The sequence below is a fragment of the Diachasma alloeum genome, unplaced genomic scaffold (genome assembly GCF_001412515.2).
Source record: "Diachasma alloeum isolate Michigan unplaced genomic scaffold, Dall2.0 Dall_scaffold_00295, whole genome shotgun sequence".
In the NCBI taxonomy this organism is placed as follows: domain Eukaryota; kingdom Metazoa; phylum Arthropoda; class Insecta; order Hymenoptera; family Braconidae; genus Diachasma; species Diachasma alloeum.
In genome coordinates, this window is record NW_021680434.1 from 763898 (window position 1) to 785802 (window position 21905).

General features: G+C 35.3%; 3 protein-coding genes and 1 non-coding gene across 5 annotated transcripts in view; 1 reads left to right on the plus strand and 3 right to left on the minus strand.

Annotated features, from left to right (window-relative positions):
• LOC107039291 (echinoderm microtubule-associated protein-like 2) overlaps positions 1–3997 on the minus strand; it is a 40811-nt gene extending 36814 nt beyond the window's left edge. For both annotated transcript variants that reach the window (XM_015258842.1, XM_015258839.1), the window contains exon 1: positions 3724–3997. The gene's annotated coding sequence lies outside the window, so the exon portion shown is untranslated. The remainder of the gene's footprint in view (positions 1–3723) is intronic.
• Positions 3998–5672: 1675 nt separating this feature from the next.
• On the minus strand, positions 5673–10281 carry LOC114841275 (neprilysin-2-like). The gene is made up of 7 exons (XM_029126190.1): positions 10185–10281; positions 9730–9975; positions 8968–9179; positions 7618–7797; positions 6814–7557; positions 6103–6189; positions 5673–5957 (listed from the first exon to the last, which is right to left on the minus strand). Exons 1-7 carry the CDS (start codon positions 10279–10281, stop codon positions 5724–5726), a joined length of 1800 nt encoding a protein of 599 aa, XP_028982023.1. The 3' UTR covers positions 5673–5723.
• Positions 10282–12310: 2029 nt separating this feature from the next.
• Trnas-cga lies at positions 12311–12392 on the plus strand. The gene has a single exon. It is a non-coding gene; the product is annotated as a tRNA-Ser (tRNA).
• A 1003-nt stretch (positions 12393–13395) lies between these two features.
• LOC107039236 (MD-2-related lipid-recognition protein) lies at positions 13396–17940 on the minus strand. The gene is made up of 4 exons (XM_015258753.2): positions 17780–17940; positions 16704–16826; positions 15299–15468; positions 13396–13589 (listed from the first exon to the last, which is right to left on the minus strand). The coding sequence occupies exons 1-4, from the start codon at positions 17868–17870 to the stop codon at positions 13506–13508; spliced, it is 468 nt and encodes a 155-aa protein (XP_015114239.1). The 5' UTR covers positions 17871–17940; the 3' UTR covers positions 13396–13505.
• Positions 17941–21905: the final 3965 nt, after the last annotated feature.

The following is a 21905-nucleotide window of genomic DNA, read 5'->3' on the forward strand; positions in this document are numbered from 1 at the left end:
TATTTTTTTTCGCGCGTGAACAAGTGGGAAATTGCTCTTGCATTGCATTATTTTCTTCTATCATGTATAATTCACTGTTTATTTCATTTTATTAAATTGAATATGATTTTTTTTAACTAATTTTGTCAGATTTTCAACTTGATTGAATGGTATCATCATAGTTATTCTTATCATCCCTTTCTTCTATGCAACCGATAGTCTTTTTTTACCTTAGTTTTTTTCTAATATAACACAAAATCCAACACTTCAATTTGAACGATTACAAAGCTTTCATTCGGAAGAAAAAAACCGGACTTTTATTTTTTCAAGAATTTTTAATGGATAGTGGATAATGATTTCTGTAAAAATTTCATATCAGAACGGCAAAAATTCTTGCACTCCTCAATAAAGTTTTCAGTGCCGGCACTGGAATTTTTCCATAGCACTAGAATTTTTCTAAAGATTTTCTTTCCGTGTATTGAATCCCTAAATTGGATCGAAAAATGTTGATAATGAAGCCGATAAATTCTCGTCACGGACATTAACTCACATATCCACCGAAAACATTGACTCACAGCCAAGTTAAATAATAGATAACCCCCAATTCCGAAATCTGAAAACCTCCCAATTCCTCTCTCACCGAGAGAAAGATAAGAATATACGATTCATTATCGTCGTCGTGACGACAATGAGAAAGAGAAGAGGTGGAAGAGGATATGGAGGATATATTGTCTTCTGCGAAGAGCTAACCGAGCAACATCGTCACGGTTTTATATCGTGAGATTCCGTGGGAACCCAGCGCTGTGTACACGACCCTCTTACACTCCCCGAAGGATATGCTGAATTTAATTTCATTTTTTCACATCATTTCTACTCGTCTCAATTATTTTCGCCTCCCCATTTTTTCCCCTGCATTCCCATGTAATGGAACGAAAATTTAAACAAATCTCTCTATATTGTGAAAATCCAAATCGACTTCCAGTGATGAAAATTTAGTACTCGAAATTGAGGGTCAGAAACTAGCGGTCGCAAGGGTCACGAGGGTCCAATAAGGGTAATGGGGGTTAAAATAAAGAAAAATAAAAAAAACTCATAACAATGTCAAATAAGGGCTTTTGACCCTCTTGACCCTTGTAACCTATGCGGAACCGGAGGCCCTTATGGCCCTTATGGGTACTGTGAATTTTTTTGTTTAATTTTTTAGTTTAATTGAGGTGTTATGAATTTCCCTAGGCAGGTTCTGATGCATTTCCTTTACAAAGTTCTACCGCCGTAACCCCTCCGAGAAAACGAGGAAATGATGACTCATGATACACTTTTACAGAACGGTAGGATAATTTTTACCAAAAATTTCTCTCCGTGTATATTATAAAAATCCAAATCGACTTCTGGTGATAAAAATTTGGTGCTTGACATTAAGACCCCGAAACTAAGGGTCGGAAGGGTCAAATAGGCGTCATGGGGGTCAAAATGAGGATCACGAGGGGCATACGCAGCTATAAAGGAGTTATATGAGGATCATATGGGGACTGTCGAGCGGAGCGAGTAAGGGGCGCAGCTACCTGAGCATACCCAAGAAGAGGGGGGCGAGCGAAGCGAGCGGGTGGCCGACGCGCGCCCTGGCGGGCGAGCGAAACGAGCAGGCGGCGAAGGCCCTCAGTAATGAAGAAAAACGCACATGAATTAACACATACGACTTAAAAAAAATTTTTTTATTGGGCTAATTAACCCTAGTCTGATCACCTTGCTTGACATCGTTAACATGGGAAAAAATAATTCATCTGTTGGAAATCATTTCCTGCTTTATGAATTTAGGGAATTACTTTTTTCTAAAAAATACTATAATTTTTTGAACACTTCAAATGCAAAAATGAATTTTTTTAAAATTTATGCAGTGGTCCAGTTAGTCGTAATTGAATTATAAAATAATTCGCTGCGGCTTTTTCCTCATGTGGTGACCAATCCAGGATTAAGGGTTCTGGTGGGGTCAGGGGGAATTTGAAAAAATCAGGAAAAATTTTCAACACATTATTCAATCCCTTTAAGAAGCATGCGCAAAATTTCAAGAACCCCATGTACACAATAACAATGGAAATAATTTTTCATTATTTTTATTTGTTGAATGTTTTTAACAGTTTCATTTCAACATTTTATTTGACAATGGTTTCAACGTTTCCCCTACGTTATCCGCAACCGCGTGTATAAATAGCAACTTTAGAACTTTTTTCCATTGTTATTCTGTACATGCGATTCTTGATATTTTGCGTTCGATTATTCCATATGTTAAATAATATGTTGAAAAATTTTCATTCAATTCTTTGCTTTTTCGGAGCCTGCCATAATACCCTTAATGAAAGGAGATTTTTTACAGACGCTGGAGAGAATTCATTTTATCTCGCGGTGACGTAGAAATTTTTTATTTCGACAAACATCGCGGGTAGAATTTTTGCCGAGTGTTTGAGATAAGAGATACTCGGTTCATCTGTTGTTCTCTGCGAGGTAACCTGTGGGAAACCCAATGTAAACGCGTTTTCGGCACTTTTTGGCACTGAGTGGATATTTCTAGTTTAGTAATCGTTTGATGAAGAATTTGGACTGCTTTTGGGAGTAAAAATTGCAGCTTTTTGCGGAATTGTTGTCACATCTTTGTTTGAGTTATTTGTTGCGATTTTTATGGGATAGAGCTTGCAATGTTTATTTATTTATTTATTTATTTATTTATTTATTTGTTTGTTTATTCAAGTCAAGACAGCCGAAGCCAATGACAAGACTTATAAATAGTGTGGAAATAATAAACGCATCGCAGTTTAAATATTCGCACTTGATAATGAATGCAAGAGGTATAACGCAAAAGAGGTCAAAAAATGTTTAGCAGCAAAGGGAAGAGATCAAGATAGTGAACATAAGAAAGAGGGAAGAGGTCGTAATTGTTGTAGGTGACGTCAATAATAAGTTTTTACAGTTTCATATGTCTTATTCACTAGAGAGTCCATTGAATCGTTAAAAATATCTACATAAAAGTAGACACCACACGGAGAAAATTATTTGGTAAAGTTCGCCAACTAGTTGAAATTCAATAACTAATTTTACAAATTGTTGGAATTGCGCAGACTTTATTCAATTTCTTCATTTTGTTCAGCAATTGAATAGGAGATTTTATTGGATTTCTATTGAACTTCTCTTGCAATTTCTCTGAGTTCATGGCTAATTATTATTGAATTGAATTATTGGAGAAATCTTTTTTTATAGAAAATGTCCAAGAGAAACTGTTTTATAGAAACACTCAATAGAATTTTATTTTTCTATTGAAACAATTTCTATGGAAACTCCTACAAATTAAAATATAATATTTTATAAGGATAATATCATATGTTGTGATAAATATAATATATTATATTATAAATATTTTAGCAAATATTTGAATAGAATAAGTTGTCTCCAGAATATGCTAGGATTTTCTCTGAAATTTTTACATTTTATTTCACTTTCTTCATTTACTCAGCAATGCAAAAATCTTTCAATGACTCAATTAACATTTTCGTCAATAAAAACGGAAATTTCCGGAATGGTCTCTCCAATCCTTCGCTCTCAGACCCCAAATTTTCCCACATCAAAATTTCTCTTTTTGTCTACGAAATTGAGACGAATCCCACGAATACCTAACGACCTAAAACGCTGAAAAAAAATCCCTCGCCGGCTCGTGACCGGATTCTGAAAAAACTTTTGTCACGGAAGTCGACCTACCTTCCGGCGGGCGTCGGTTGAAGAAATCGAAAGGTATGTTACGGTCACTCCTGTCTTCCTCCCATTCACCACGAAACAAAAACAAAAAAAAAATAGAGTTCGGACACAACTTGTCACTGATCAGAAGAACTTGAAACTCGGTTTAATCGGGATAATTGTGTCGATGAGACCAGATTAACCCGAATTAATTGATCGGAGGAATCGATAGCGAACGAAATTTGTTGATGCGATTTTTGTTTCTCTCGGTGGGCGCGAGGATATCCGCACGCTCGAAGCCCCGGTCAGGTACTGCCGAGGCCAACAGGTGAGTCGAGCCAACAGTTGGTGGCTCAGTGACGAACGCTCGGAATTTTTTCAATGCACCGAGTGGTCTTTAATGACAACATCTCGACTCAGTGTCCCCCCCCCCCCCAAAAAAAAAATTCAGCCCTCAAAAATAATTTTCAGAAATTTTTTTTCTCAACTTTTCCATTTTTTTAATTGAATTTTTAATTAAAAAGAATCTCCTTCTTTTTAGTGATGTAAATTTTGTTGATAAAAATCACTGAGTCGATTTTGAAAAAGAATGTCAATTACAAATGAACTTTGATGGGAGAATTTTTTTCTGAGTCGTCGGGAGTGAGAAAAATTGTCGAGAGTGTTTTTGAAATTTGGAAATTTTTGCGGGGCGAAAAATGCATTTCGTACGCTCCTGGGACTGTTACCTGTCGACTAGACTTCCTATCGTATTCTATCCAATCAAGAGTCCGCGGAATATTCTCCGAGGTTGAGGCACCGCGTGCACGCCAGTCGGGGTGGTAATCCCGTGGGGAGACGTGTAAGCGCGAGGAGTCATTTAAATTAGGCTGTGAAATTGATTCTGATGTTTGGAATGGATCGATGAGTAATTTATTGAGCGGGAATCTGACAGATTGATGACTGCGGGTGTTTCCGAGGATCCGGTGACCACTGAATAATTACCGCAAATGTCCAATCTTGTACAATCACTTGGCATTGCAGAACATGAAATGAAAAATTTCTTCATTTTTTCATTTTATTTTATTGCTCCATCGGAGAGAAAAAATTGTGAAATTCAAAACAAATTTTGTGATTTTTGTGAAACGCCAGTGTTTTTAATTAGGTAATGACGTGAGTAAAGTGTTTTTATTTGGAAATTTGACGCATAAACTGGAATACAATCGACTGAAAATGGGAATATTGAATAAAAATGGATTATGATTTTTAATAAAAAAATGAATGATCGTTTGATTGAAAAAGTTTTTGTAAGTTCGTAAGTTATTCTGGCGGTCTCTACCGGAACTACTATTGCTACCCACAATTCTCTCTCCAGCGCGGTTCATTTGAAACATCAAAATTCAGATTTTAATGATTATCTCATAAAACTTGAAGATTTCTGCGGTAATTTTTTCGCATATTCATCATCTAAAAAGCAACTATCTGCAAATTTTCAGATCATTATATTGATTTCCTGAATTTTAATGGTTAATAAACAGTTTTCTTCAATCGCAATTTTTTTGGGTATTGAAAAGTTGACAAAAAATCTGAAAAAAATGTGAAAAATCAAAAGACGTGTTGGATTTGAAGAAAAAATGTTGTGTTCCATTTTTATTGCTAAATTATATTTTTAATTGGCTCTTTTTCCTTTTCAAAAATGTTCAAAAATTCAAAAAATGTTCAAATCCACACTTAAATAGTTACTTGAAAATTGAAAAATTTCGTGCTCAGCGATTGAATCAGGGCTCGAGAACAGTTAGATTCCCTTCTGTTTCACCCCCTCCTCCCCTGGTGATCTACAAACAAAACACCTTAAACGATCTCGATAGGTTATTGGTAAACAAAAATAAGGAAAAAGAGGTTTCGAAAATCTTCATTTATAGGGATTCTTAATTTATTAATTTTGACATATGTACAAACGAATATAAAAATAACTACAAATTCATTATGTCAACATCGGTAATTCATGAATTACCATATCGTGAATTTCTCCTCGGGGTTCAGTTTCAATTCGACTCCATACAATCAAAGTCGTAAACAAACCCTAGGTCGTTGTATAGTTCGAAGACTTTGGTTCCAGGTGCACCACTCAAAGGCATGGTTGAACTTATCCAGAACATTTGCCCTGGGGTGTAAGGAATGCCTGCGAGCATTTTCTCCGGTCCATTGTCATTTAACCAGTTGACGTAAGCTTGGTAAGCTGTCCTTATGACCCCGGTACGAAGTTCATGTTTTGTCTCCTGCAAATACCAGAAAATGAGAAAATCGAAAACGACATCCATCAACGAAATTGATTCACATGTGGATCTAGGATTCGTTTACGAAAGCTTTCGTTCCCCAACGAGATACGTGAACGGAGTCACTTCTGTTCACAAATCCGTTCACCTCAAACTCGAGAATAGGGCCCCAGAACACGTCCGCCCCCCCTGACCACCTGCGTGCGCAGTCGCGTCTTCTTGAGTACCTGAGCAACTATTCGGTGGCGCTGGCTGACTTTCAATTTGCTTCACTCTTAGAGCGAGTTTTTGGTTCAGTTTAGCCAGGATTAATCCATGGTTAAAGTTAAGTTAGGTCCCCCCACCGCCGAGGTCAATCAGAGATCTTGACGTTAACTTAACTATAACCGAAATCTAACTGTGGTTAGCTAAACCAAAATCTGGCCCTTAGCGAGGTTATAGAGATCAGTGATTGAAACAGACAGATTCTCTCTCTCTCTGTTCCTCTCGTACCTGACTCAAACCGTCACCGTATAATCAGGGGATTCCCAATCATTTGAATTCGTGGAATTCGTTCCCCTGAAGTTGAAATCGTGGGGAGTATCCGCTGTAATAAGTATTAACGCACATTGATAGAAGGATTTAGTTGCTGCACTTTTAGAAGTCTTAGATTTGCAGATATCAACTTATTCAACATTCCCATAAGGCAAATATCATGGTAATTGTATGGAATTGTTAAAAAATTATCGCTAGTTTAGTTAAAAACGCCAATCGCTCTCGAGTATTTCTACTCGTCACATCACCACGAACCCCAATCATTGCATATCCAGAAAATTGATCACTCATGGGGAAAGTTGACAGGTTCGAAACTGGCATTAACATATTTATGTTGATCCTCATACTGCAGTAGGTCGTTCTTATCCACAGGTTTCTTCAATCCACTCCATGATTTTTTAAGTTTGAAGGACTGTATATTCAGATATGCCTGTAGATAATGCTCATCGCTGAGTTCCAAATCCTGATAGTACTCCTCGAGTTTCTGATTATCAAAGAACTCATCAGAGTAATCAATGTGATCCTGAATGGAGATAGCTTTCTCACGCAGAATCGTCCTCATTTTGTTATTCAACCACTTGACGCCATCCGGAAGGTGCAGGAACATCGTTCTGACGGCATCGAATACCTCTACGACATGTCTTTTAGCCTCCTTTGAGGTATAACTTTGAACGTACAGAGCTCCAACAGCTACAGGAAGCTGCGCTGAGGTGGCCTTCACGCATTCCTTCCATCGAGGTTCCCCAGATGCAATTCCATACATGGACGACCATGTGGGATTTAGTGTTCTTATCTCATTAGGCAGATGGTCGTCTAACAGATCAATTAATAGCATTATATAAACGTTGGCTTGAGTCCTTTGTGGCACGCGTTCGATCAGTTCTATCATCGCCGGAATGAAGTTGGGCAGATTCACGATGACGACTTCGCTGTCGTCCACTTCATCGGAGAAAGGGAGCAACTGGTTGAATTCCTCTGTCCAGGGAATACTAGGGTACAACTCGGAGAGTTCGGCGATCGTCATGCGCTTTGGGGATTCTGTGTAGGCACTACTGTGCTCACGTTTTATCTGGAGAATATGGCAAAAATTATGTGCATCTGCGTTCTACTCTTGAGGAGAACAGTTCACAATGGAAAACTCAAGTCTAATTCCCTTGATTAGATCATTCAAGAATTGAATACTACTGAGCAAATCCTCGTGCGCAAAGTCTCGTTCAGCTCCAAGTTTTACTGCTATTTCGACCGACATAGTTAGTAAATTGTTTACGAATTCTCGAGTCAGGTTGTTCACAGAAGTTAACTCGTTCAACTGGAAAGGGCAAAAAATATCAGATGAATATTAACTGATTCAGTAGTTGCGTCAGGAAACAAGAAGACAAGTTTGAGGTGATGTGAGTCGTTCTAAATTCCTTTTATTCAGTGATGGCACACAAAACTTTCTGATTTTCCCGGGAATTTTACTGAAATGACCGTCAACTATCAAAAAAATTTCAGTACACTGAGAGAAAAACGACAAAGTTCTCAAACAATTCTTACTTGTGCCAAGAAAATATTTTTTTGAAATTTATCAAAAAAGGATTTTTTGTGCCAAACAAGCAGAGTGCGCCGGAATGAAAAATTTTTGTCGTAAAAATAGATTTAGTAGTTCAAAAAAATTGAATTCTCCGCACACGCAAGAAATGCCATGTCTAGCACTACTCCTTCGTTATTCGATACTCCCATACGTATTTTGCTCCCGAAAAATCTTTGTTTTATGCGAAACAAGGGATAGTAGTTTTTCGTTTCGGCTGTCTAATAATCACAGACAACAAATGAACCCTTAAATGAAACAATAATAATGATATGATAGCAATTTTGTAACTTAGGGATAAAATATTTGTTGATAAATTTTCCTCTGTATGAGATATTTCCATCCTGAAAGGTGAATTATCCGCCTCTTGAGCCAAATATTTCGTTGCTGTCGAAAGCACAACAATTATTCATCTTTGAGACTTTCAAATTCGAACCTAGCAAATTCTTTTTTGGCAATTTTCAACTAGCAATTTTGTTGGCCCAAACAAGACTTGTTTGACAACGTGTTTGTTTTTCTCTCAGTCTACCTCAATTTCTAATTAATGAATAATTCGAAATTAGACCTTTTAAATTGATGATTACTTCAATAATTAAAATTTAAGAGTGATATTAACTCATTGACAGCGTAATAATTTATCAGTAATTATAATTTATGGATATGGCTATCCCTCAGATCCTCAGACCGTCTGGTGTAAATTATCCGCCTCTTGAGCCAAATATTTCGTTGCTGTCGAAAGCAGAACAATTATTCATCTTTGAGACTTTCAAATTCGAACCAAGCAAAATTCTTTTTTGGCAATTTTCAACTAGCAATTTTGTTGGCCCAAACAAGACTTGTTTGACAACGTGTTTGTCTTTCTCTCAATGTACTATATTGATTGTTTATGTACTGGAAATATGAACATACATAAATACTTCGTTTGGTATTGTTCTCCGGATCTTTTACAATGGAAATGCCCACTCCAGGAATTGTTCTAAATTCCAATGGGTGGAATAAGTAGTCGGAAAAAGTCCAGTTGAATGCTTCTTCATTCCACTTGTCTCCCTCTAGCACTGGCCACCCTCCAAATCTCTTCGCCGCTTCGACGATTGGCTGGAAACCCTCGGCATCAATAGCCTCTAAAATTCAGTAAATATGATTTATATCTGTACAAAATTTATCTCGGATTTATTTGATTTTCAAAAAAGAGGCCACAGAAGAGCGACATTACTTAACAATTCATTCATACATTAATTTTTCGAATTTCAGAATTTTGTCAAAAATTGATAGTCCCACGATTATTTCAAAAATAGTTTGAATTAATTCAATTACGGCTTGAAAAATTATTTCGATGTCCCTTTGGCTGACTTCGAAGACGAAGGTGATTCGAGAAGAAAAGAAAAATAAAATGAAAAAAACTGAAAATTTGAGTCGAGCAAATTCTATAGAAAATATATGAAAAGAATAAGTTACATAAAAAAATCGAATTCTGTTGACTTTTTCTATTGAATGTTTTCTATTGAACATGTCAATAGAATCAGCCAAAAACTAATAGAAAGTTTAATAGAAATGCAATAGAATTTTCTAACGAATTCGATAGGTTTTTCTATTAAATTTTTTCGAGCGTGATGTAAGAAGATTGTTTGTCTCCAGCCAAAGATTTTCTCGATCATCAATTATTGTACTCACCCGTGTTCATACAACTTTTGTAAAAGTTCCTAACAAGCTCGAAGGGTTTAGGATCCGCGGACGAGCTGGGGCTCTCCATAATATTTTTCAACTGCTGCCAGGTTTTGTCTGTAAGGACGGTGACGCTGTCGCCCAATTCTGGAGCGTCTAGGCTCAGCGGATTGTTTGAAACTCCACCGCAGACGAATTTGTCGAAGTCATTGCACGGGTTGATGCTTGTGTCCATTTTTGCCATAAACTTTTCAGCTAAGAAATAAGGAAGATGAATAGAATAAACGAAGTACATTAAATATCGTCATAATATCACAAAACTGAAGAAACAGTTCCAATTCTCCGATTTTCTAGAAAATTTAAGATAATTCTCACGTTTTCTATAAAATTAGAGGAAATTTTCAGGAAACATTTGGGCCACACAACAAGTATTCTATACATTCAGTGATTGATATTGATTTTACCAGCATAGTTGCAAGCTTGAGTTGTGCAGAAATCATCTGACGGTGGTGTAGCGCCGATAGACACTGCCGAGGCTTGGCACACAAAAACAACAACCATCATATAGGTTCAGAATAAGAATCACGAGATTCAGAATCAAGGTCAAGAGAGTCAGAATAAGGGTCGTAAGGGTCAGAATAAGAGTCACGAGGTTCAGAATCAAGGTCATGAGAGTCAGAATAAGGGTCGTAAGGGTCAGAATTAGGGTTAGATTAAGGAGGATAAGATTGAGGGTTACAAGGGTCAGATTAAGGGTCAGAATAAGAGTCAAGAGGTTCAGAATCAGGATGATGAGAGTCAGAATGAGGGTCATAGGGTCAGAATAAGAGTCACGAGGTTCAGAATCAAGGTCATGAGAGTCAGAATAAGGGTCGTAAGGGTCAGAATTAGGGTCAGATTAAGGAGGATAAGATTAAGGGTCAGAATAAGAGTCAAGAGGTTCAGAATCAGGATGATGAGAGTCAGAATAAGGGTCGTAAGGGTCTGAATAAGAGTCACGAGGTTCAGAATCAAGGTCATGAGAGTCAGAATAAGGGTCGTAAGGGTCAGAATTAGGGTCAGATTAAGGAGGATAAGATTAAGGGTTACAAGGGTCAGAATAGGAGTCAAGAGGTTCAGAATCAGGATGATGAGAGTCAGAATGAGGTTCATAGGGTCAGAATAAGAGTCACGAGGTTCAGAATCAGGGTCATCGGAGTCAGAATAAGGGTTGTAAGGGGCAGAATAAGGGTCAGATTAAGGAGGATAAGATTAAGGGTTACAAGGGTCAGATTAAAGGTAAGAATAAGAGTCAAGAGGTTTAGAATCAGGATCATGAGAGTCAGAATGAGGGTCATAGGGTCAGAATAAGAGTCACGAGGTTCAGAATCAGGGTCATGAGAGTTAGAATAAGGGTCACAAGGGTTAGAATAAGGATCACGAGGGTCGAAATAAGGGTTATGAGGTTCAGAATGAGGGTAACGAGGACAAGATTAAGGGTCATAAGGATCAGAATAAGGATTATGGGGGTCATATGGGGGTTGTGACGAGATTTTTTGTCACAAAATGACAAAATATACTATTCCTTCACTATCATCAGTCTCATACAATAGTAATTGGCGCATTCTCCAGGTAGTACGAATCGAAAATGGAATGTGGGTCACGTAGTAGAAGTCAACCTCCGGGGGATTTCGAATTCATACGTTTCGTTTCCCATTCGTCTTTACTTCTTCTCCTTCTCTGACACATTGAATCGGTTTCATTGGTCAGAGTGAAGGCACTCCTTCACCTCAATTTTTTTCGTTTCTCACGCGGAATTCAAGAACACTCGCCACCCCAAGCCACTTCCGGCCGCCGACAACAGCTGAGACTGGGCGAGCTGAGCGTGACTAAAATTATTCCTCGTTTCCAGTTTCATCTCACGGGGAATGGGAAACAGTGTAAATGTACCGGAGGAACGAGCCCTTTGATTCTTATCTCTGTCAGTGAGGTTCCTGTTACGTTTTTGAGGGAGTGACAGTTGGAAATAGAATTGAAATTTTTGCCCGGTGAAACTTTAATTTCTGATGAGTTTTTTTTCACTTTTTACTTCACAACTTTTTCATTTTCCAGTCCTCAATGCGCATTTCATCGCCGAAACCCTTTAATATTCAGCAGAAAGTAAAAAATTAAAATAATAAATCGTTTTAATCCGTTAATTAATCAAGTATGGATTAGATGTTATTTTATATTTATATAAGATATTTAATTCATTGTTTCAACTGACGTATGTATCTTCACGAATCTGCCATTGGCTCCGGCTGTTGGTTCTTGTACGCAAATAAATAAAATTAAATCAAATCAAATATAAAATTGAAAACTGCAATTTTGAAGAATTGAAAAATTAATAATTCATTATATCCAGTTATAGAAAAACTAATCAATAGTTGAATAAGTAAATAATAAACAGATTAAATTGAAAACTAAATTTTCAACTTCCGAAAGTTAGTGTTGATAAAAAGAGTTAATGAATGAGTTGATGCTGCTGTAATTGAAAATGTTTAATTGCCCAAAACAATGAAAAAGCGTAATCACGAACAAATTCGCAATTTGAAAGACCGACGTGAGTAAAGCTGCGGTGTCCGAGTGGTTAAGGAGTTGGACTCGAAATCCAATGGGCTTTGCCCGCACAGGTTCGAATCCTGTCCGCAGCGGGTATTTTTTTTCTCGTTAATTCAGTCCAAAAGCCTGTCTATATCCATTCTATATTACTTTCTCCCAACAATTTCCTCAAATGTCCAATGTTTGCAGCAAAAATCGCAAAAAAAAAATCGAAATTGACACCTTCGCTATTCCATTTGTGTTTTGCGCTGATTCTGTTGAATATTCGATAAGAAAAAGTCAATAGATTTCAAATTTCTGTTTGGAGTTTCTCTTGAGATTTTTTCTATAAAAATGCTTTTCTAAGTCTTTTCCACTCGGATTCTGTAATGGGAAGTGAAACAAAATCCAGCGGGAAAAAACTGAGAAAATTTGTGCCCAATAATTATAATAGAAAAAATCTGAGGAGAAAAATTCCAACAGAAATCCAAAATCTATTGATTTTTTCTTACTGAATATCCAATAAAATCGGCGCAAAAAATAAATAGAATTTCTTAATAGAATTCCAATAGAAATTCGCTAGGTTTTCTATTGAATTTTTTCATGCGTGCTGTATTCGCTGGCTTGATTTTTATGATGATTTTCCTAAATTTAGAATTTTTCATAAATTGCTCTGAAACTTAACTTTTTGATGGTTTCCTCAAACATGATGTTTCAAATTTATTCCATAATATAGATAGCATTATTCTTCCATTCAATTTATAAAAGAATTTCGTAAATTATTCTCATACCATTGAAGTTTGTTGATTTTCCATTTTTCGTAAAATTTACTTGAATAAAAAAAAGAAAGGTCAAAATTGATTCAATTGTCATAAAAATGGTCTACTTCGACTTCCCTTTCATCGAATAAATGGATGGTGTAGTTATATATTATTTCATATTTAATATTTCATCAAATATTTTAAGAAAATTGCAAATGCAACATAATAAATTAAAGAAGAAATTTCATTGAATTTAATAAAATTTCCTTTTTTTTTTATATGTAACGATGCATTATATGCTATAGAAGCAGGTGATGCATATTGCTAATTTATAAGCCAAAAAAACAATACTATATTAATATAAAAGAAATTTGCAACTTGTTTATTAATCAATTCGATTAATTCGAGTGTTCACAATGGAACGGATATGAAATGCATTCACAAAAATTGCAAAAAATATTCTGTTTATTTGGTCAGTTTAATCTGGAAGACGATGCAGCACTCCTGCTCCTGCTGATTCCACAGTTTCCATTTGACGTCGAAACTCCTCTGCGAAAATAACAAAAAAAAATGAGTTGAGATAAAAAAATTGAAACAGTTGTATTCACTTGTCTGAGCAAATGAACAACTGATGGAGTAAATGAGAATAAAACTGTAAAAAGAGGAAGAAGTGAATTTTCCTCTGAAACAAGTTATTTGCCTCTGGATGAATGAAAGCTCGTGGACCAAAGACGAGCTTTCATTTCAAATTGAATTATTGAATGGATTGAAAATTATCAGAGAGCGGCAGAAAGTGTTACACATGTCCACTCATTCACTTCCCAAAGAGTGACAATTATCATGGGCTATTATTAGACTGTTGAATACTCGCTTCACAATTTGGTGATTTATTAATCTACGGGACAGCGACCTTGCAACTATTCTCCATTGCTGAACAATTAAATTGAGAGTTTCTTTGCGTCCAGTCACTTCTGATTAATTAATTGGCTGAAAGTTCAAGTGCTCGTTCTCGATTGCCATTCGTTCGTGGATTCATTCATAAATTCAGAAATTGATATGAACAGCAATAATATTAGAATTTGACAATATTGAAACAGATTATCTCATTATATTGTTCAAAGTTTAACTATATTTAACAAATTTAAAATATTATAGAATTTATTAACTCAATTTTCCGATTAATGATGAATAAAATATTTGATAATATTGAAATGTAATTTTTAGTTAACAAGCTAATTCTAAATTTAAGTACTTGATTTTTCGATTATCCAAATAATCGTCAATCTTCCGGCCTAAATTATTCGTTGATAGAATATTTCGAAATTTAAATGTACAAATTGATGGTTAATTTGATATTTAAAATTTTAAGACTTTGAAATGTCACATTTTTTGAGCACTGAATATGAATATTCACCTTCATTCGAATTTTTCTGATCCTTATTCTTTTTCATGGAACGATTAACTGAAATTTTCAGTTTTCATTGATTTCTTCATCAAATTGTGAATTTCTAATTACGCAATTCTTTGGCATGTGAATGAAATAAACATTGTGTAAAATTATCGAATTTTTTATTTTACTGAGAATTCAATCAAATTAAGTTCATTCATTGATTCAGTCATAAATTCATGATGCCCGGAGCCGCCCACTAGCCGTGTGACCACTAATATCCCTTGAATTTTTAATTAAAACATAAATATTCTGCGCTTAATTACATCGAATTATCAATTAATCCCAAACTCAAGAATACCTCCACTTGAATTCCCTTCACCTTCACTTCATTAGAATTTTTTAATTCCATCTTCATCTTCACTTCTTCTCAAATTGTGCATTTTTTATCAACATAATTCCTTGAAATTTCACAAGTTTCACAAATTTCAGAACTAGACCTCTCACTTCAACAATAGTTGAAACTTTTACAAGTGAAAATATCACAATTAATAATATCAAAAGTGAAAACTTTGATATTATTAATTGAGAAAACTTTTTTGTAGTCCTAAAGTTTTTTCTGCGGAAAGAAAGTTTCCACGAAAAATTTTCCCATCTCCCTCCGATCCAGAGATATTTACCAAAAAGTCTTTACTAAATCAAATTGTTTGACCATTGATTGAAGCCTTCTTTGCCCTAACTCTTCTACTTTTTCTACGTCTGATAAAAAATTTCCCCATCTTCCATAGATATTCATCAAAAAGTCTTCACTGAATAAATGAGATTGTTTATCGTTTTAAGATTATAGTTATCAACAGTTGGTTAAACTTACAGCTGGGTACTTCGTATCTACATGCAGAGCCATTTTATAAGTCTGTTTGGTATCAGCTTTAAGGGGGCAAGGGGTGGACAGACAGGCGTTAGTTTCCATTCCCAGGAAGGGCACATCCATCAACTTATTGGCCCAGTAAGCTCGTCCCTGCAGCGTGTCAGCCGCGAAGTCTGAAATATGATCGTGGATTAGAATGCCACTTTTTCGATTTACGATGATGATGAAATGATAATTTCAGGAGAATCCAGGGGAATTATCAATGAAGCTGTGTTGAGTCATCATAACAAATCGTAACAACTGACTCGGGGGAAAGGTCACGCGTATGAAACAAGTGGCCCATTGCACAGGCCCAAATCAACCATAGTTATTTGCTAAAAATTATCAATTTGCTTCCGAATGGATTAATCGAAATAAAACGAAAAAGTGCATATTCGGGGTTCTGTCATTACTTTCGGATTAGTAGAGATCCTTCCTGAAGTTTAACCTCCAGAAAATTCAATAGTTTTTTTAAAAGACAATTTGAGATAAATTTTTTTAGTGAACTGAATTCATTTCAAATTAGACAGATTGAGTGAAAACAAAATGAATGGAAAATTTGATATCACTAGAGTTCTTGCTGTTGATACATCAATGTTGATGTCTCCTCGGTCGTAAGTAAATTATTTAAATTTTATTTTTCTCCTGAATAGTTTTCCTTAAACTGGACTTGAGACCAGTATAACTTTTTTGCTAATGAATTAGCAATTTGCTTCTGAATGGTAAAATGGGGAAGAAGATATACCAGCTATGAAACCTTAATATGATCCCTGAATGTCCCAAATGTCTTAACATGAGCTCCATATGCCCTGGTTAAACATTTAACAGACGCCGACTAAATTAAAATTAAACTGGTTTAAACTTCCACTGAACATTGGTTAAACCTTGACGAAACATTGATTAAACCCTGATTAACCTCCGACTAAATCCCGAATAAACCACGATTAAACCTCGATTAAATGCTTTTTAAGGCTATAATTACAAAGCAAATGGTGCGATCGCCGCTATCTTCGAACTCGACCAAGATAACATTCAAAAGAGTATTTCAAGCCATAATTGAAATGATTTCGACATACATTCGTACGGACATGGTCTAAAACCAGCAGATTCAAACTCTTGACACTAAAATCAGTCATCGTCACACAAAAAAATATAAATTTCATATTTGACGAATGCAATGTGTCACATTCAGAAGCAAAAATCTGAAACTTGAATTTAAACGATTCCACAGCTTCGATTCGAAATGAAAAATGACTTCGAATTTTAGAGGAAATGGAGAATAGAATGCGTTATGATGTGGGTTTCGTTCAACTGGAGATGTGTACTGAAGGTTTACAGTTGAAGATTTGTTTTCTATTGTTAAACTCACTCGTTGTGTAATCGAATTCAATACTGGCATCAGTTCCTCGCTTCACTCGGCATGGCTTACCCTCTGCAGCTTCTGCACACGGGTTTATACGCAGTTCGTGGACTGTACAGTTGGTCTGAGTGGCTGGAGAGTAAAACCAAATCACATTATCACATATATGATTTTATTTGAAATTATTCATTGATTGCTTGTTGAAGCGAATATCGAGGGATATTTTTTTTGAAAATTGCCGTTTTTTAAATGAATAAATTTAACATTTTTAATATGAGAAATGTTCATTTATTCTAAGATTTTCTTTAAAAATCTGGCATAATTGTCAAGATTTTCCTAAAAAATCTGGCGCCATCGCTCAATTGATCAGAATTATTAAAAAATTAAATAATTCTACTCATGTTTCAAGTATCTTTCTGAAAAAATTTAATCTTTTGACTCCATTATTTTAAATTAATGTTCAAAAAAAAATTATCTTGGGAATGATTGATTTTAGGATAAAATGTCAAGACATATTTCTCATGAAAAATGAAATTTTCTCAAAAAAAAAACTGATTATTGAGATAATTCAGCAGTTTTCAGAACTGGATTGTTTTTAATTCTAAAAATCGCTATTCTTGTTTTAAGAATATTGTTCACTGAAAATAAGTAGACTTGTAGTACTGTATTTACAGATTGCGCTTCTGAAATTGATAAATCTTCCTTATTCTTCAACGATTCACGGTGAAAGCATGAATTTTTAAAATCAGTAACTCTTTTCTGAAAAAAGAAGAAATTTTTATCGGAAGTTTAATTCTTTACGAAGAAGTTCCTCGGACATCTCTCCCTAAATGAAACTGAGAGAAAAACGAAAAACTTCTCAAACAAGACGTATTTCTCACGAAAAAGTGAATTTTCTCAAATTAAAAAAAAATAGATTTTTCTGTTAAATTTTTTCGTGCAAGTTGTTCGAGAAAATATTTTTTTTTCAGTGCACCCATCCCCGTGATAAATACATAAATAACAAAAATCGTAGAATCAGTCTATAATAAGAAAATTCAAAGAATCTTTAGATGATTTATTTATTGAAAACTGTAGTTACTTACGTTCACGGTATGAGCAGGGCTGGAACTGCACAACATCAGCCCCAACGAGTGCAACGCATGCAACTCCAAGAATCACCAAAAAGTTCTTCATAATGATTCTAATTGATGTTTTTTCTGATCTTCCCGTGATGAGTCCTCGACACAAAGTGAGTGAGATCTAAATGCTGGAGCATCTCAAGTAGGAGTAGGGGAGATAAGACGCGGTTGCAGGATCGAGGTGGGGCATAGGTCAATTGAGATAGTATCTTGGTGATACAACGCACATTTCCAAATGCTCGATCGACAGTTTGACAGAAAAAAACATGGCACCGTTGGTAACGAAATGGGAGAGCTGCAACGGTTCCTTCTTTCTCGAATTTTTGGGAAACTCCTTGAATTCTCTCGATTTTTTTAGAAACTCCCTGAATTCAATCGAAATTTCTAGAAACTCCTTGAATTTTTGTGAAATTTTAAGAAACTTCTCGAATTTACGGACGAAAAAATTTAATAGAAAAACCTATCGCATTCGTTAGGAAATTCTATTGAATTTCTGTTGAACTGTTCTATTAGTTTTTGGCCGACTCTATTAACATGAAAAGTCAATAGAATTCAATTTTTCTGTATAACTTATTCTATTGAGATATTTTCTATAGAATTTCCTTGGCTCAAATTTTCTGAGTTTTTTCGTTTGATTTTCTTGATGCCAAGAATAGAAAAATAGAATGAAAAAAACTTGGAAAATTTGAGTCGAGCAAATTCTATAGAAAATATATGAAAAGAATAAGTTATATAGAAAAATCGAATTCTGTTGACTTTTTCTATTGAATGTTTTCTATTCAACATGTCAATAGAATCAGCCAAAAACTAATAGAAAGTTTAATAGAAATTTAGTAGAATTTTCCAACGAATTCGATAGGTTTTTCTATCCACTTTTTTCGTGCGTGACTCCTTGACTTCTCTAGAATAATAGAAGGAAATGGTGTGCAAAATTACCATTCGGAATGCAATGCAGAGCAATTTCTCACTTGTTTTTATTCAATTTTGCGATGTGAGTCAAAACAATCCAGTAAAAAAATGCTTATTTCTCAATTTTATAGTGCGCGACAGAAAAATAACAGTGAAAAAATAATACTTGGAAATAATACTTGCTTTAGGGGAAATATCACCAGAATAGACTGTACAAAAAATCTGAATTTATAGTTTTCGTAGAAATTGGTAAGAAATTGATAATAAAATTTTAATAGGTCAACTGAGATAGTATCTCGGTGATGCAATGCGCATCCCGAAATACTGGATCGACAGTATACGATTAAAATATCGCTGAGAGAAAAAAACATGGCATCGGGGGGAGCAAAATGGACCAGTTCATGATAAGAGGACGATCTATGAATCATTCTGTTGCGTTAAACTTGAATAAATGACATTAATTGCTAAAATGTGAGTGTTCTTTCTCCGCGTAATCTATGTTAACAATCTCTTTTTTTTACTTTGATATTGAAAGATCGTTGGAGTTCTCTGGATGAAAAGGCGACGAATTAAAGAAGATATCACTCACTGAGGCACGGGGACAAATTAGCCGATCAAAAGTGAATGAATGATGAGGGACAGTTGATTGCCCTGAAGAGAAAACCCATTTGAGCCGGTCTCGTATCGCCAATCAAAGAACTGACTAGAAAAATAATTGACCACAATTGTTAAATTGTACGTTTCCTCTTGAAACTGGCCCACGTACACACGAGGTCTGATTATCACCCTCAGCTCTAGTTTCTTCCAAAAATTGACGAAATAATTAATGTCGTCTGCTATTGGAAAGCCAATTTCTCTGACCTATTGACGTTTTTTTTATGCACGGAGAGAAATGTTCAGTACAAATTGCGGAACTCACTGTTCGCTCACCGATTACGGAATCAATTCAGATAATTTGAGTGACGGTATCGTAATTTTTCACATGATTCAGGAAAAAATTACGTGACACTCGTGAAATTTGCTACACTGAGAGAAAAACGACAAAGTTCTCAAACAAGTCTTACTTGTGCCAAGAAAATAGTTTTTTGAAAATTATAAAAAAATGATTTTTTTGTGCCAAACATGCAGAGTGCGCCGGAATGAAAAATTTTTGTCGCAAAAATAGATTTAGTAGTTGAAACAAAATTGCATTCTCTGTACACGCAAGAAATGTCATTTCTAGCACTACTCCTTCGTTATTCGATACTCCCATACGTATTTTGCTCCCGAAAAATCTTTGTTTTATGCGAAACAAGGGATAGTAGTTTTTCGTTTCGGCTGTCTAATAATCACAGACAACAAATGAACCCTTAAATGAAACAATAATAATGATATGATAGCAATCTTGTAACTTAGGGATAAAATATTTGTTGATAAATTTTCCTCTATATGAGATATTTTCATCCTGAAAAGGCACCGTCTGGTGTGAATTATCCGCCTCTTGAGCCAAATATTTCGTTGCTGTCGAAAGCAGAACAATTATTCGTGTTTGAGACTTTCAAATTCGAACCAAACAAATTCTTTTTTGGCAATTTTCAACTAGCGATTTTGTTGGCGCAAACTAGACTTGTTTGACGTGTTTGTTCTTCTCTCAGTGTACAACCACATTGCGCTCTGGAATTACGGAAAAGATACGTAATTATTATTGAATATTTCTCTCCGTGTAGAAATTTTCGTAATTTTTGTGACATCCCCCGAAATTTCATAGAATTTATTTTATTTTTCTTTATCTGTTGTTGACGCAGCTGCATAAATAGCTTATCATAGATATCTCTTCGAACGTGGAAATTTTTCTCAAGAAGCAAAGAAGTGAATAGATAGATATGGCTGAGTTTTCTCGGCTGTCTTCACAAAAAATTGAAATTTCGTGGACAGGCGACGGAGATTGAAATCGATGGGGGGTAGGGTAAACAGGTCAATATCTGGACGATGTCAACTTGCATTGAATATTCCATAAATAAAATGAAAATTGTACTGATTATTTCACCTTTCAATAATATTAATCACGTGATTAATCATTTTTTCTATTGATCGACATTTAATAAATAAAAAAAATATGGCTCAGTCGTCCAGAAATTAGGGATTTCGTCGCTACATTATTTTATAAGATATCATTTTACTTCAATGTTTTCGCCTTTTCCGTCTTGATTTGCGATGATTTTTTTCATTTCCATAATTTACTTATCCCAAATAAATGATCTAAATATTCAGAAATTTTTCTCTCAGTGTACAAGACCGCACTTCTCTATATCATCTCCACATACATTTCCGATAAAAATTCTTCATTCACTACAAACGAACTCATTACACCCGAGACTCAATTACTCAATTCAACAATTATTATCGAGTCAACTCGGTTATTAAATCCAAGAACTGAGTGACATCAACTGCTGGAATTAATCCTCATCTCTCGTCTGATAGCTCGAAGTCTGATAATTTGTTCGCTTCTCACAATTGTAGGATAAAATTGATAAATCGAGAGAGAAAGGAGGAGTTGTGATGACTGCGGGGTTGAAGGTCGAAAAAACGAAGTGACGAGTGTCTACACTGAGAGAAAAACAAACACGTTGTCAAACAAGTCTTGTTAGGGAAAACAAAATCGCTAGTTGAAAATTGCCAAAAAATAATTGGTTTGGTTCGAATTTAAGAGTCTCAAACATGAATAATTGTTCTGCTTTCGACAGCAACGAAATATTTGGCTCAAGAGGCGGATAATTCACACCAGACGGTGCCTTTTCAGGATGAAAATATCTCATATAGAGGAAAATTTATCAACAAATATTTTATCCCCAAGTTACAAGATTGCTATCATATCATTATTATTGTTTCATTTAAGGGTTCATTTGTTGTCTGTGATTATTAGACAGCCGGAACTAAAATCTACTATCCCTTGTTTCGCATAAAACAAAGATTTTTCGGGAGCAAAATGCGTATGGGAGTATCGAATAACGAAGGAGTAGTGCTAGAAATGACATTTCTTGCGTGTACAGAGAATGCAATTTTTTTTCAACTACTAAATCTATTTTTGCGACAGATATTTTTCATTTCGGCGCACCCTCTGCATGTTTCGCCCAAAAAAATCCTTTTTTGATAATTTTCAAAAAACTATTTTCTTGGCACAAGTAAGACTTGTTTGAGAACA